This window comes from Tamandua tetradactyla, chromosome 4 (assembly GCF_023851605.1).
Source record: "Tamandua tetradactyla isolate mTamTet1 chromosome 4, mTamTet1.pri, whole genome shotgun sequence".
Classification (NCBI taxonomy): Eukaryota; Metazoa; Chordata; class Mammalia; order Pilosa; family Myrmecophagidae; genus Tamandua; species Tamandua tetradactyla.
In genome coordinates this window covers 112,803,145-112,817,939 of record NC_135330.1, presented here as the reverse complement: position 1 = coordinate 112,817,939, position 14,795 = coordinate 112,803,145, and the positions used below count along the sequence as shown (strand labels likewise).

At 45.8% G+C, this 14,795-nt stretch overlaps 1 protein-coding gene and 1 non-coding gene across 2 annotated transcripts in view; one reads left to right on the top strand and one right to left on the bottom strand.

Moving 5' to 3' along the window:
- SIAH3 (siah E3 ubiquitin protein ligase family member 3) overlaps window positions 1–10,054 on the bottom strand; it is a 95,007-nt gene extending 84,953 nt beyond the window's left edge. The window contains exon 1 of the mRNA XM_077158272.1: window positions 9,894–10,054. Within this exon, the coding sequence (XP_077014387.1) occupies window positions 9,894–10,028 (135 nt within the window). The 5' untranslated portion in view covers window positions 10,029–10,054. The remainder of the gene's footprint in view (window positions 1–9,893) is intronic.
- TRNAA-GGC (transfer RNA alanine (anticodon GGC)) lies at window positions 6,119–6,189 on the top strand. The gene has a single exon. It is a non-coding gene; the product is annotated as a tRNA-Ala (tRNA).
- Window positions 10,055–14,795: the final 4,741 nt, after the last annotated feature.

Here is a 14,795-nt window from a genome sequence, read left to right as displayed (position 1 = left end):
TCAACTGGAGATGGAGGTAATTCCAATAAATCACATAACCCAGTGCCTGGCACTAAGTAAGTGCTCAATGAATGTCAGTTAATAAGAAATTGTACGCATACACACATGGAATCTTAGGTTTGGTTCTCCCAAAGCAGAGTCTGAGAAGACTTGGACACAGTCATTTATCTGGGAGGTGATTCCAGGAGGCAAGAAGAAGAAGAGGGCAGAGTCTATGCTGAGATTTCTTCTGGAAGCATAGAGAATGTCTCCTGGAATTGTGCAGCAAAGGCTGTGGTAACTGTGTGTGTGTGTGTGTGTGATGTGGGCAAACACAGGGTTGAACAAGACAAGCTCCCAACACAATATTTAAAAGTGAAATCCAATAGACTCAGTATTAGTTCTCTGGCCAAGCAGCCAATTGGTTCCATTGTTTGTTGTGAAACGTGAACCGTAAGGATTGAAGTATCAAGCAGATCTGAAAAGTCCAGGATTTGTTTTTAAAGCTTCTCCCACAAAGAGCTGTGTGACTTTGAGCAAGCTTTGTTTTTCTTTTAATGAGAGAAATCATAAGTTTACAGAAAAATCATGCAGAAAATGTAGAATTGCCATATCCCCCCTATTATTAACAGCTTGCATTATATAGTACATTTGTTACAATTAACAAGAGAACATTATTATAATCGTACTAACTCTAGTCCATGATTTGCATTAGGGTTCACTGTTTATGTTTTACAGTCCAATACTTTTTAAAAAAAATTTCGTTCTAGTTACATACATATGACTTAAAAATATCCCCCTTTTAACCATATTCAAATGTATAATTCAATGTTGATAATTATGCTCACAATGTTTAACCTTTCTTTGCTTTGGGACTAGAGATCATGGAGAGTGGTGATAACACACCACTTCCTGGTGCGAGTTAAATACATAAGCATTTAACACAGTTCCTGGACGTAGCATGCCTTCAATAAATGTTAGCCATTCCGTAGTTGTTGCCACCATTTTTATATTGTGATAATAACCGACCTGGGAGAAATCTATCATCTCTGGGTTTCTGGACAGGGAACTATTTGGCCAAATGTAATGCCCACAATATAGCCCCAATTCACAGAACAGGAAGCTGAGGTTCAGAGAGGCCAATTGCCTCAGATTTCTCAGTAGACCTTTGGTGAAGTCCTAGGAGTAATTGCTGAGGTGCCTGAGTGTCTGGCTACAAAGCCTGGCAGGTGGCTAGACTTGCTGGCCGGGCTTTTGTAAAATCTGCGTTATTGATCTGGGTTTGGTTCCATCTCTCTGGTTTCCTCACTCCAAACTTCCCCCAATGCCAAGCTTTCCCTCTCCATGCAGGGTCTGCAATGGACCTTCCCTGCTTCTCCTGGGTGGGTGGGTGGGGTCAACCCTCCTCACCCTGTGCTGCTGTTCCCCTCAGCTGGAGACAGCTCTGCAGGGCTCCCTCCTAGTCACAGACTTGTGATTAAAAATACATGAAAGGACCAAGAAATCATTAAGAGATACAGCATCTTGCAAGTCATAATGATGTTTCCAAGTAGATCACAATTGGACGTTATTCACAAGGACCCTGCCCTTCTATTGGAAACATTAGGTGGGAGTCAGATCAGTTTTCCGATGGCATTTTTATCCTGGGCTTTTACAGCAGAACTTGATCCATCCCGCTATTGGAAAGGCGGCAGCGAGTTTGGTGTCTTCATTTGCACCTCATCTCCATTGCTCCCTGTACATCTGCGCCAACATGAGAAAACCAAGGAACGTGTGACTTCTAATGCCCTACTGTGGCTCCACTGACTTATACCCTGGCAAGGCCCTAAGGATGAGGGCCTCTGGGAAGACATCCAGAACTGCAGCTTAGAAAGGCAGCATCCTGAGCCAAAGCTACACCCTCGTCAATGTGGTAGACCAGATGGAGTCGAGGACTGATTGCAGAGCATGAGTGCTCGATCCAACAACCCCTTCTCCTTAGCTGGGACCTTGGGCAAGTCACCTTGAAATTTCACGCCTCATTGTCAACCCCAGACCTGGAACTAGAACCTCATTCCGGTTCTCTAACTGTGGTCACCCCATGGGCAAGTCTTTTTTACTTCTTGACCTTCCTTCTTGATCCCAACATCTAGTTTGCATAGAAGTTTGATCACCCACATGAGTTGAGGCAAAAGGATTGGGTCAGAGCTTGTGTGTCACCTACCATCTCTAAAAGACCAACTAGATAAGGAGAATAGCTTCTATTTATGGAGGGTTTACTGGGTGCCAGGTGCACTGCAAAAGACTTCATATGCATCATATTCTTATATATCATTAATAGATTATTGTTTTGGTTTGCTAAAGTTGCCAGAATGCAATAAGCCAGAAATGGGTTGGCATTTACAAATGGGATTTATTAGATTACAAATTTACAGTTCTAAGACCATGAAAATGTCCAAATTAAGGCATCAAAAGGAACCTTCTCTCAGGAAAGGCTGCTGGCATCGAGGGTTCCTCTGTCACATGGGAGGGCACATGGCAGCATCTACTAGCCCTTCTCTCCAAAATGTCTCTGGACATTTCTCTTACCTTCTCTCAGGGCATTTTCTTTCCAAGCTCTCTTTCTCTGTGAGCTCTCTTAAGGGACTCCAGTAGAAAAATAAGACCCACCTTGAATAGGCTGGGTCATATCTCCATGGGAACAACCTAATCAAAAGGTCCCACCCACAATAAGTCTGACCCCACAGGGACGGATTAAAAGAAACATGACCTTTCTAGGGTACATAACAGCTCCAAACTAGCACGATTATTACATATTATTACTATGTTATTATAGCAAGTTTACAACCACCATTGTACAAGTGAGAAAATGAGGGCTCGGGGAGGCCAAAGATATTGCCCAAATGGCAGCATTGGATTCAAAGCCACATCTGTCTGGCTCCAACTTGGCATGTTCTTCCTTTCTTTCCCAACTCCTCTTTCTCACCTTCCCTTTCCTGGGACAGCAGTGGTGGGTCAGACACTGGAATGGGGAGAAAGGTCTTGTTCATCTCCACTATTCTTTCTGCACTGTGGGGACCATGAGGTTCCATCCACTGGCCCTTGCAACCTATGACCATGCCCACTAAGGTCACTCACGGTCCAAACAGGTTGGCATCTCAGAATCACCATCGTGTGTATGTTTGTGTGTGTGTGTGTGTGTGTGTGTGTGTAGAAACTCGGGTTGGAGTGCAGGGGACCCCAACCTAGGGCCTAGGTGAGCACTTTTTAAATTCTCTGATGCTACGGAGGCCCAAGAATCCTTTCTAGGTTTGGAAAGGTCAGAGCCTCTCAGAGTCCCACCCTCGATTGCCCAGGCCACACTCTTCTACCATGCATTACCCCCACCCTCACCCTGCACCACTGAGAGGGAAGCCACGCCCTCCAAGTGGAATGGACTGAAGGACAGAGAGCAAGCATCAATCTCACAGAGCTCATGCAGTCTCTGCCTCCCTACTTCTGTCAGCCCTGAGGAATATCTCAGTGGTGTCACTGAGCCTCCGGATACACAGGCTTCGAATCCCACGTCCATCACCAAGCCACTTACCTGTTTGCTTACTGGAGCCGCTACTAATGAAAAGAAGTCATGCATAAGTCATGAGGGGCAAGTCTTCCAGTGGGGTGGAGAAGGGGATTTATCTGCACGGTCCCTGGCTCCGGGAATGACAGGTGGCCTTCCCCACTGGGTCCACGCCCCACCGTGGACATGCATGTGCTCCTGAGACCCCGCCTGTCTCCCTTTGCACTTCTGGGCTTAGTACCCACACAGGGCTCAGTGCCTCCTTTGAGGCTAAACATTATGGATAAAATCTGACTTTGATATAAGCCCAGAAATTGTTCTGCTCAAAATTCTCTTGAAGGCCAAGAGCGATTCACTGATACCAAGAAAGAAGAAGCACTGAGGCTTGCAGAGAGGGAGGGAAGGCCAAGACAGCAAGCCTGTAGCTGCCAGGTGGGGGGTGTGGGAAGGTGAGCTCAATTCTGGAGACCCCCTCTCATTATAATGATCAGAGTAATAGGAACTGCTGCTATTTATTGACTATACTCCTGGGCTGACATTTTACTTCGGTGAGCTCCTTTAATCCTCACAAACACCCTAAGGGGTAAGCAGAAAGAAGCTAAAAGCCATTTGTTGAAGGTCACGCGTAGGTAAGTGGCACAAGCTGGATTCAAACTCAGGCCCGTCTTCCCTAGAGCTCATGCTTTTCCCCTACCCCCACTACTTCTCCCCACAATGGCCTCATGGGTCTATCAAATATGCACCAAGGGCAAAGAATAAAGCTCGACGCTTTTGACCGTGTGCTTTATCATTCAAACTCTTCATCATTTGATTTTTAAAACACGATGTGCATGCATTCATATTAACAAAACTTTCATTTTTTTAAAGAATTTTACAACAGGAAAGAGAGTTTATGAGGGAGTGGGGGAACAAAGAAGGGCGATGTTCAGAGGCCCTGTTGTGTTAAGAAAATGTGGGTCTGGGGAAGTGGGAGGTGGGAAGTGGGAGGTGCAGCCTTGCGGTGATGCTGCTAGCTTGACATGGGGATGGGGGGCCATGTGTAATGGGGTACAGGAAAGGGGACCCCGTACTTTCTGCTCCCACAGCATGCACCCGAGCAGGGAACATTTAGCGTGGGCTAATTTGAAGGCAGAGTGGGGCAATGGAGGGGATACCGGTCTGGGCATTGGAGACCTGACTTCTGGTCCCAATTCCATCACTAAATGTCAACTTCACCTGTCTGGCCTCAGTTTCCTGATCTGTAAAACAAGAAGATCTAAGCTCCCAGTTCTGATTCCCTCCCATCAATTCCCAGAGCCGCAGACCCCCACGGAGGCCAGTCCTCCCACTCTCAGGTCAACTCCTCCCACGTGACGTGCATCTAAACAGGTCACCTTTCCCTTTAGGGAACAGAGCCTTCAGGACAAGATGGCATTGCTGAGGGTAAAAAAAACACACACACACACACACACACACACCTTTACAGCCAGTTAATTCTTTTTTTTTTTCTTATTGTTAATTGCTATCGGGAAAAATTCCATCTGATCTCAGAGAAACCATTCAAATAACTCAAAGAGAGCTTTCAGGGTCTGTTTTCTAATTCCCTCCGTCTCCCACCCCCACCCCTCTAAACAGTTCCTTGCAGTTGAGGGACAAGGGTGAAGAGAATTCTGCAAAATTTGCTTTGGGGCTTCGGGGTAAATGAGTACAGAGGTAATCGGCTTACCTCCTCCCAGCCCCCGGTTCCAGCCCCCTCTCCAACTCAATCACCAGCAAGCGGCCATACCAAATTACTGCTCCGGGCAGCTCGCCTCCCAGTTATGTGACTCCGGAGTCTCATTTGCAATCACCATTAACCAGAAAAGCCGCAGGCTGCTCTGTACCCTGGGTCATTCGATCGTCACCGAAATGGAAGTGCTGGGAGGGGCTACGTGGGGAAGCCTTTGGAATAAATCTCCCAGTGTCCACACCACCAGTCTCAGGTCACCTCCCTTTTCCTCTCCCCAGCACCTCGGAAGTGCCAGGGAGCTGCAAGGTGGCACAGAGGCTGGACAGCAGAGGGAAGGCTGTGACTTTCCCAGAAGACGGGCACTGGAACCCTCAAAATAAAACAGTGCCAGGTAACCCACCTACTAGCCTTCCAACAGTCAGAAACCTTTTAGCTGCTTGAAAACAGGGATTAACATGCAACGCTCCAAAGGCCATCCCTAAATCTCTAAAAACAGGGCTGGAGTCTTTAGGTCTCTTTCAGCCACCAGCTCTGCTGTGTCAAGCAGAGTTGGCCCAGGACAGCTGTGAAAGCCTGGGGGTGGCCTGGGATTTCCAGGGCTCAGCCCATCAACAAAGAAATGATATTGGCCATGCATTTCTTTTCCCCCTCCTTTGGTGATTCCTCTTTCTCCTCCATTCACCACTGTCACTCAACACACGTTCATCCACACAGGTTGGCTTTAGAATGGAAGTCACAGGGAAGCTTCAAGTCAGGGTACTGAAATGATCCACTTTTAGATCAGCCAGGCACTAAAATTGAGGCCACTGCTGGGCTGTTTGCACCTCCCACCCTGTATGTGTGTGCACGTGCGTATGTGAGCCCAAGTTTAAAAGATTGCAGTAGAGAAGGGTGCACAGGTGGTTCAGTGGTAGAATGCTCGCCTGGCATGCAAGAGACCCAGGTTCGATTCCTGGCCCATGCAAAATAAAGGTTATAATAGAGAAGAGCGGGAGGGACTCCAGTGGACTAGAAGAGGTGACAGACTCAGGGAGTTTACCGGGAGGCAGTTTGCTAGTCTTGTTTCACAGCCTTGCTTATCAAGGGCTGTAGTCAAGTGGCAGAAGCCGTCAGCCTGGCTCAGCTCAGCCACCACCCACTTCGGAAATACTGGGAGCTGCCTGGGGAGACCTCTGGCCGGCGCTTCAGACCTTTCCCTGTGAAGACCTGGGCATAAGGGACTGGCCTGGCCCACAGAACCGGCAGAAGAGGGCAGGGCTTTATAGACACCACCAGTGCTGATGGGAGAGGAGCCAGGAGACAAAGGCTTTCTTGGCTTAGAAACAAGCAAAGGGCACTGGGGAGAAAGGAGTGCTGAGTCAGGACCAGCAGCTGGAGGCCCCACTGCCAGCCTGCAGCCAGCTCCGCCACATGTCAATAACCTGTGTGAATGGAGAAGCCGAGGGCACTGAGCCAAGAAAGCGACTCCTGGGTGGTGCACTTTTCATGGGTGGGAAGAAGCGGCAGGGGGCATCATTTGGAAACCATGAGCTGTGCAAAGGGAGACCTCCTTACAGGGTAGACAGAGAGTCACAGTGAAATGCAGTCTTCTTTGCAGACCCTGGAGAGGTCTCTGCTGTGAAGCCTTCCCTGCCTGTTGCCCACATAAACCCAAGGCCCTTGCTACTCTAAGCACCCCTTTTAAGAAGTAAAGTGACTTTAACGCAGTGTGTGCCATCCCAGGAAAGCTTTTGCTTTTCACTTAGAAAGAAGGGCATCTGCTTGCTTAAAGGAATCCCAGGTTTCTGAGTAATCACCCTAATATGATCAAGAATGAAGGTGGCCTATACAAGGATAGCAGATACAGGATTTTCTCTGCTCCACAAATGAAATTTGATGACAACTTAGCACTTGCCTCAGGTCTAAAAAATGCTGTAAGCTTTCTCAGGGAAGCCCAGGAAAGGGCAAAGTACAAAAATGCTCCCACGAAGGAAAGCACAGGCTTTCCAGCCCTGTGTGTAGCTGTAAGTAACCTGGAAAATGGAAACAAGGTGGCAGGCTCTCTGTCCTTGGTCACCATTTCAGGGACCAACCCATTATATAGAGTGAGGGGAATCACCGCAGATCAACAGCTATTCTGGGTTAATGGCTCCACTGCTTTTTTTCCTTTCCTTTAAAAAAAAAAAGTCTCCTGCCCCTACCTGGGTCACAGCTTATGACATATTTCCTCGGAGTTTATGGAAATGGATGTTTAGAAGGGGCGTTTTTCTTTTGAAGTTTTGTGTACTTTTTAGCGATAAGGCAGTGATGCTTCTATAGGATTGTTCCTTTCCATGCTCTGCAAAGGGCTGTTAACCCTTAGGTGTGACAAGCAGGTGACACTTACATGGTCGGCTGCCTGGACCCTGAGTGAGTGCTTGTTGCTGGCAGGGACCTCTCAGGAGGCAGCCGGACTGCAGGGGGTGTCTTCCTGCCCTTTAGATTCCTCAGTGGAAATTCCTGCACCCCCTGGTAGCTTCTGTGACCCTCAGCTTGCTATGTTTATCTACGGTAATGTTTGCCTAAACCAATTTCTCAAGTGGGAAATGAAAAGCCAATTGAGAGTGTACGTGAAAAAGTCATCCATCCACAGACAATCAAAGCACATTCCACCTATTTTAATGTTTGTGCTTATCTGATTTCCAAATGGGCTGAAGGCTTTAAGTGACAACTTTTGAGGTTCCTAACAGAATCTTAGAGAATATATGCAAAAATCATACATTATTTTGGAGGCAAGTCTTATAAAGTACATCCCCCTGGAAAGTCTCTTTTCAGTCTCATGAATCCTTGAAGAAGGCAGGATAGGTATTCCTGTGTCCATTTTAAAGGGGAAGAAGGGAAGGCTCAGAGATGTTGAATTGTTCAAGGTCCCCCAACTCAGAGCTGGATCAGGATTTCCAACCTTGACCCTGAGTTCCAGGCAATCATCCCTGAAAAAGGCATGCAGACCGTTTTCCCCAGGCCCCCTCCTCTTAGTCCCTGAGCAAACCCACTGTCCCTCATCCTCAGCTCTGATCCACAAATGGTGTAAACTCAAACTTCAGAAATGCTCAGTCTCATAAACAGTTTTTAAAGTATTAAAATGCAAAGCAGGAATAAACAAACTTTCTCGCCACTAATGTAAAGTGACAAAATAATGGGAGTTTGAACGAGGTCTCCAGAGTGGCCATGAAATAGGATTCAGAATCATATTTTAATATGCACACCTCACACTGGCTTCCCAAGATTGACTGGTCGTGAATTCTCATTTATAAAACTAAGCCATGAAGGGAAAAAGAAATAGTGAAATGAATGGACGGGGGCGGGGGTGGGGGTGGGGGCGAGAGAGTGCTCAAGTAAGGTGGCATTGGTCCTGAGCTTGGGTGCCACTGAAAGCCAGTTTCCAGGTCTAGTGCACCAGAGATGTCCCAAAGCATTCCAGAGCCCCGTCACCCAGGACTGGCCTTGGCATCCAGCCCCAAGGTCTTCCAGGAAACGCTGCGGGAGACAGCCATCAGCACTGACCTGCAAGCTCCAGCCAAGGAGATGCGAACTTGTAGGACTTTTGTAAACTGACAAACAGAAAGCCCCAAAAGGAGAGGTAGAACCACAGCTCCATCCCCACAGAGATCGTTCCAGCACTCCCTCTGCAGGCATGGTCCCTCCCCCTGTCACTCAGCCCTCTGGTGGCCTGTGGAGGGCAGGCACACAACTCCCCAAACACAACTCCCACCGAGTCCATCTTCATTTTAGGACAGGTCCGGTGGCTCAGAGTTCCAGACTTGGGAAGCTGCGTTGCGCCCTTCCAACATCCCTGCCCCGCTGCTTTCCCTTCTTCCCCGCCAGCCCCAGCCAGCGGCTCTTCATTTATTCCCCCCCCCCCGCCCCCCCATCGATCTTGGCTGTGAGGTGCAACCGTCCTTCCTCTGGGATCCCCTATTTTGGCCGTGCTCGCAAAGGGCATTGACCCGAAGGCGCAAATGCAGAGGCGGCGCCAGACGCTCAGCACAGCCTCCGCCGGCGGCTGCCGGCCGCAATTCCCGCACCAGAGGCCTGGAGGTGGCTTTGTTATTATACAGTGGAAGCAAAACCTTCCCCCTCCTTTTCTCAGTGGAAGGGCACAGCTAGCATTTAGCTAGCCGGAGAGAAATAAGATAAACTCCCGCGCGCGCGCGCGCACACACACACACGCACACGCACACGCCACACACTTTGCAAAAAGACCACCCTCGCCGGCCCCTCAGCCCACCCCCCACAGTAGCCAGAAGGGGCTTCCCAAACCGACGTATGCTTCCTGCCTCTCCACACACATGGGACATGGCTGCGATTTCGGTCAACTTTTCAAATCACCTCTCCTGAGCGCTTGCCCACGAATATTTGGGAGAGAGATGGGGGCGCGCCCCTACTCGCGCCACCTTCCTCGCTTCTGGCTCCCTCCCCACTCCGCGGTCGGAAGCTGGGGGAGAAAGAAACCAGATCATCGCGCCAGTTTTTCGTGCCAGCCAGGGAAACAAAACACAGACACACCAACACCACCAAGCCACTGGGGGTGGGGACCGAGAACGAGGAGCCCCGTGCGCGAGCGGGGAGGGTCCCCGACACCCACGCAGGCAGCGCTCGCGCCCACCCACCCCCAGGCTCGCGAATCTAAAATGAAAACGGGCCGCTCACCTTTAGGTTGTGCGTGGGGTTTACGACACAGACAAGTTGCCCGGCAGCCGAGAAAACCCGTTTAGCCTTGTAGTGCTGAAACCGGAGGTGAATGAGATCTAACACAGCCCCAAAGCACTGGGTAAAGAAAAGCATCACAACTTCTGGGGGGCTGGTTGGCACAGGAAAGCCTCGGAGGAAGCTGCAAGTCCTTGGGCTTTGGAAGGCGCGCAGCCCCTGAGACCCTCCTCTCCTGCCCGGCTTTAGCTTGCTTTCATAGTCATCGTCAAAATAAGACGGTTAGAATCTTGCAGCAGTGAGGCGGCCAATCAAAAGGACAGGAATGTTATCCTTGAGGTGCAGAGACAGCCAATAACAAATGCCTCCCCTCCCGAAACTCCCTGATGAATTGAGCTTGGCGGAGAATGTATTATTGAACATTACCGTAGATCAGCACTTTGCATTTATCTTGTGATTACAGCCGACTATATATAATGCTGGGGACATAGGCTGACAAAATTGATTGCTTAATGTGTCTTCATTTATTAATTGACTTAATTTAACATGAGAGCCTCTCTCGATGTCCTGGCGAAAACGCACAAGCGTTTAAACCGCCAAATAGTAGAACACCCTGCTCCAAAGTAGGCAGATGGATAACGCAGACCGTGGCTCAGCTCGCCAGAGCGGCTTGGGAGAAAAATCAAAGATTGCAAGACTCTCTGATTCCAGATAAGAATTTGGCAGCAGTAGAAATGTGTATCTTTCGATCATGGGCTGATTCTCTCTGCAATTTGGATTGCAGCTCGATGCATCTTTACTCTCCACTCTCTATACAAGAAAAGAATCCCTGACAAATGCGTTTGGAGTTGGGGGGGGGGGGGGAATACACACACACACACACACACACACACACACACACACACAATAGCGTAATTATTAAGCCTGAGAGTATCAAAGCATAAAAATGCACAGAGCATGCTTCTAAAAATAATGAAATCCCTGATGCATGATGCACACACAGAAAAACCTACACAGAGAGGAAAGTGGCTTGTAAATCAGCAAAATAATTATAGGTGTGGAGGGCCTTTGCTTGTCACTCATTTGCATATTGGTGGGCAGCAAATTGCTAATTAGCCACTAGATTGTTGGCTACATTAAAATAGAGAGTAAGAGTGCACATAACACATCACTCTCTTGTCTCTGTGATTGCTAGCAGCACATTTTGGGGTTCTCCCAGGCACAGGGCACCCTCAGACTGAGCCCCCAGAATGGAGCTGGTTGAGTTGCTGAGGCTACCAACTGGATCCCTGGGAAAATGAACAAACAAAAAACTCCTGAACCAGTACAGGAAAGGGTTTAGGGTTTATGGAGATGAGCTCTAATAGTTTAAATTTTTTTTCATTTTGCTTTTGATTAAAGCGGGAGAGTGTGAGTGTGTCATGTTCCCCCTGTTTTTGGTTGTTTCTCTGTTGAGAAATCAGCCCAGCTCCATGCCTGACGAATGCAAATGCTGTCATATTCCAGTTCTGTGCCAGTGCAGTTACTTTAGAAAGCATCAAGTTTTTTTGGCTTTGTTGTCTTGTATTTTAAGGGACAAGTAAGCTAAGAAACTTCATATTTTCTAAATTAATTGCACTGGCAAAAAAACTGGAATATGACAGCATTTGAACTCATGACACCCTTATCAGTATGATATACTTATAGGATTTGAATTCCTGAACCCACTCATTACACGGTTTGTGAATAAAGATTGCTGGCCTAGAATACTAGAATCCACCCTCTTAAGTTTTCATTTCCCAGAATAAACTTTCAGTAGTTCAACAAGAAAACATTCAGTATTCTTTTTCTTTTTTACCTTACCTTTTTTTCTAACAGAAGTGAGCATATGTTCCCATAGATTCCTTAAGAGACACAATCCATAATTCAGAAAGGTTCAAACATCCTTTTTTTTCATTCTTTGTTACAATGAAATTATGGTGTAGTTTTTTTTCTCCTTCTGTTAACCTCAGACAAATTTTCCACCCCTGCTAATGTTTACTTCCCACTCCTGTGACATGGGGATAATAGAAATATTTATATCCCAGGGTCATTGTGAAGATTAAGATGATGTATTGGAAAGTACCCAGCATAGCATGTGATTCAAAGCAGTCTGTCAGCCCTTGATTCTGTGCTGACTATCTTTGGTGGAATAGAGATTATTTGGCAGCATGATTTTTCTTTCTGGGCCATGAAATATTTTTCCCCAGTAATACCACTGTACATCCAGGGGCAAGCAAGCAAAGGACATGGAAAGAGAGGGCTGGGCTCTGGCTATGTTCCTAAAAGGGTAGGTGTCCCTGATATTATCTAGAGATTGGGTCTGGGTGGGTGAGGGCTGGAAAATAGTGGAGGGTGATGGAAGGTGATGGAGGACAGAACCCGTCAGCCCTGAGAAAAGCAGCCCAGACTTGCTCCTGCACATGCTTTTCCTGGGCCCCAGACTTGACCCATTGCTCTAACTCTACACACACACACACACACACACACACACATGAAAACTGGTTTGCGTCACCTATTTTAGAATGTGAAGCATGCCCATTTATTATCAGAGTCATACCTGAAAAAAATCATCCATTGGGCAATGTTTGGAATTGACCTTAATAACAGATGTTTCTACTCAATGTCCCCAAATAGGGTGATGCAAACTAGCCTTCAGGTAGAGCTTTAAAGCCACGTCCTCCTCTTACTAGTAAGTTAGCCCCTCTGCAACAGTAAGCTTAGGGCTTTCTTTCCACCTCCACAGCAACCAGATTTGCATTTTTATCTGTTCTAAAAGTCTGGGATTCAGACTCAGACAAACTGAGTGCAAATCCTGTACAGTTGCTTAAGGTTACTTTGCAAATTATTTAACTTCACCAATGCTTATTTTGGTCATCTGTAAAATGAAAATAATATCTCCCTTGAAATGTAGTTTAAGGATTAAATAAGATAATGTGGGTAGAATAAGCAACTCAATGCCTGGCTATTATAATAAATACGGGAAAGAAAAGTCATTATTATCATCATTACCATCTCCTCAGCAAAAATATGTCATCGCACAGCATCATTAGCCATTAGGGAAATGCAAATCAGAACCACAAAGAGATACCATTTCACACCCACTAAAATGGTTACTATAAAAAAATTGGAAAATTATAAGTTTTGGACAGGATATAGAGAAATAGACACACTCATTCATTGTTGTTGGGAATGTAAAATGGTGCAGCTGCTATGTAATACAGTTCAGCAGTTCCCCAGCAAGCTAAGTTTAGATTTACCATATGACTTGGCAATCTCACTTTTAGGTATATACCACAAAGATTTGAAAGCAGGGACTCACACAGATATTTGCACACTGAGGTTGATAGTGGCATTATTCACAATTGCCAAAACAGGGAAGCAACTCAAGCACCCATTAGCCAAAGAATGGATAAACAAAATATGGTATTTTATATATATGATTAAATATTATATGATGGAATGTTATTCAGCCCTAAAAAGGAATGGATTTCTGATATGTGCGACAACATGAATGAAATTTGAAGATGTCATGTTGAGTGAAATAAACCAGTCACAGAAGGAAAATATTGAATGATTTCATGGATATGAAAAATTAGAATAAGCAAATTCATAGAGTCAGAATGTAGAATATAGGTTACCAGCGGGCAGGGAATAGGGAGTTAATGCTTAAATTGTGCAGAGTTTCTATTTGGGGTGATGGAAAAGTTCAGTAATAAATGGTAGTACAATATTGTGAATGTAATTAACAGCACTGAATTATATATTTGAATGTAGTAAAAAGGGGAAATTATAGATTGTATATATGTTACTAGAATAAATTGATTTTTAAATCCATAGGACGGTATAACACAAATAGTGAACCTTAAGGTAAACCATGGACTGCATGGTGCTTTCATATATTCTAACAAATCTACCAAAGCACTGCAAGCTGTTAATATAGGGAGTAAATGGGAACTCTATATAATATGCATGATTTTTTTGTAAACCCACAACTCGTCTAATGAAAAAGTTAAAAAATTATGTATATAAACATATATAAATTATATATATATTCAAATCAATACAAAGTGGTGGTGAGGATATGGAAAACTGCTTAGAAGCATCTATTAAAGTTAAAAGTATGCATATTAATTACACCCACATGCCCAAAAGAAAGATGTACTAAAAATGCTCATAGCAGCATGTTCATAACAATTAAAAATAGGAAAAAACCTAAATGTCTCTTATCAATGAAACGGATAGATTATGTTATTATTTCTCCCTTTACTGAATATGATAAGGCAACAAAAAACAACAACAAAGTATTGCTACAGCAACAATATGGATGAATCTCACAGATAAAATTTTGAGTTAGAGAAGACAGACACCAAAGAAAACATTCTGTATGGTTCCATTATATGATGTTCAAAAAGGTAGAATGGTGAATATAAGGTGGGGAAATCTGGAGAGTGGTAACCTTGGGAAAGGGTTTGTGACAAAATGGCTTCCAAAACACCAGTAATGTTCTGTTTCTTGATCTGTGCACTAGTTTCATGAGTGTGGCTGTCTTAGTTTGCCAGAGATGCTGTGACAAATACCACACAATGGCTTGGCTTAAACAGGAATGTACTGGCTCATCATTTGGAAGGTTCGAGTCCAAAATCAAGACATCAGCAAGGTCACGCTTTCTCCCAGAAGTCTGTGGCATTGTGGTGCTAGCTTGCCACAATTCTTGGGGTTCCTTGGCTTGCATCTCTCTTCCTGTCACATGGCAATGTCCTTCCTTGGTCTCCTGTGTCTTTCTAAGATGTCTGGTTTCTCTTCATAAGGCCTCCAGTAACACAAATTAGGAACACCTTGGTTCAGTTGAGCCACACCCTAGCTAATACTATCTTCAAAAGAGCC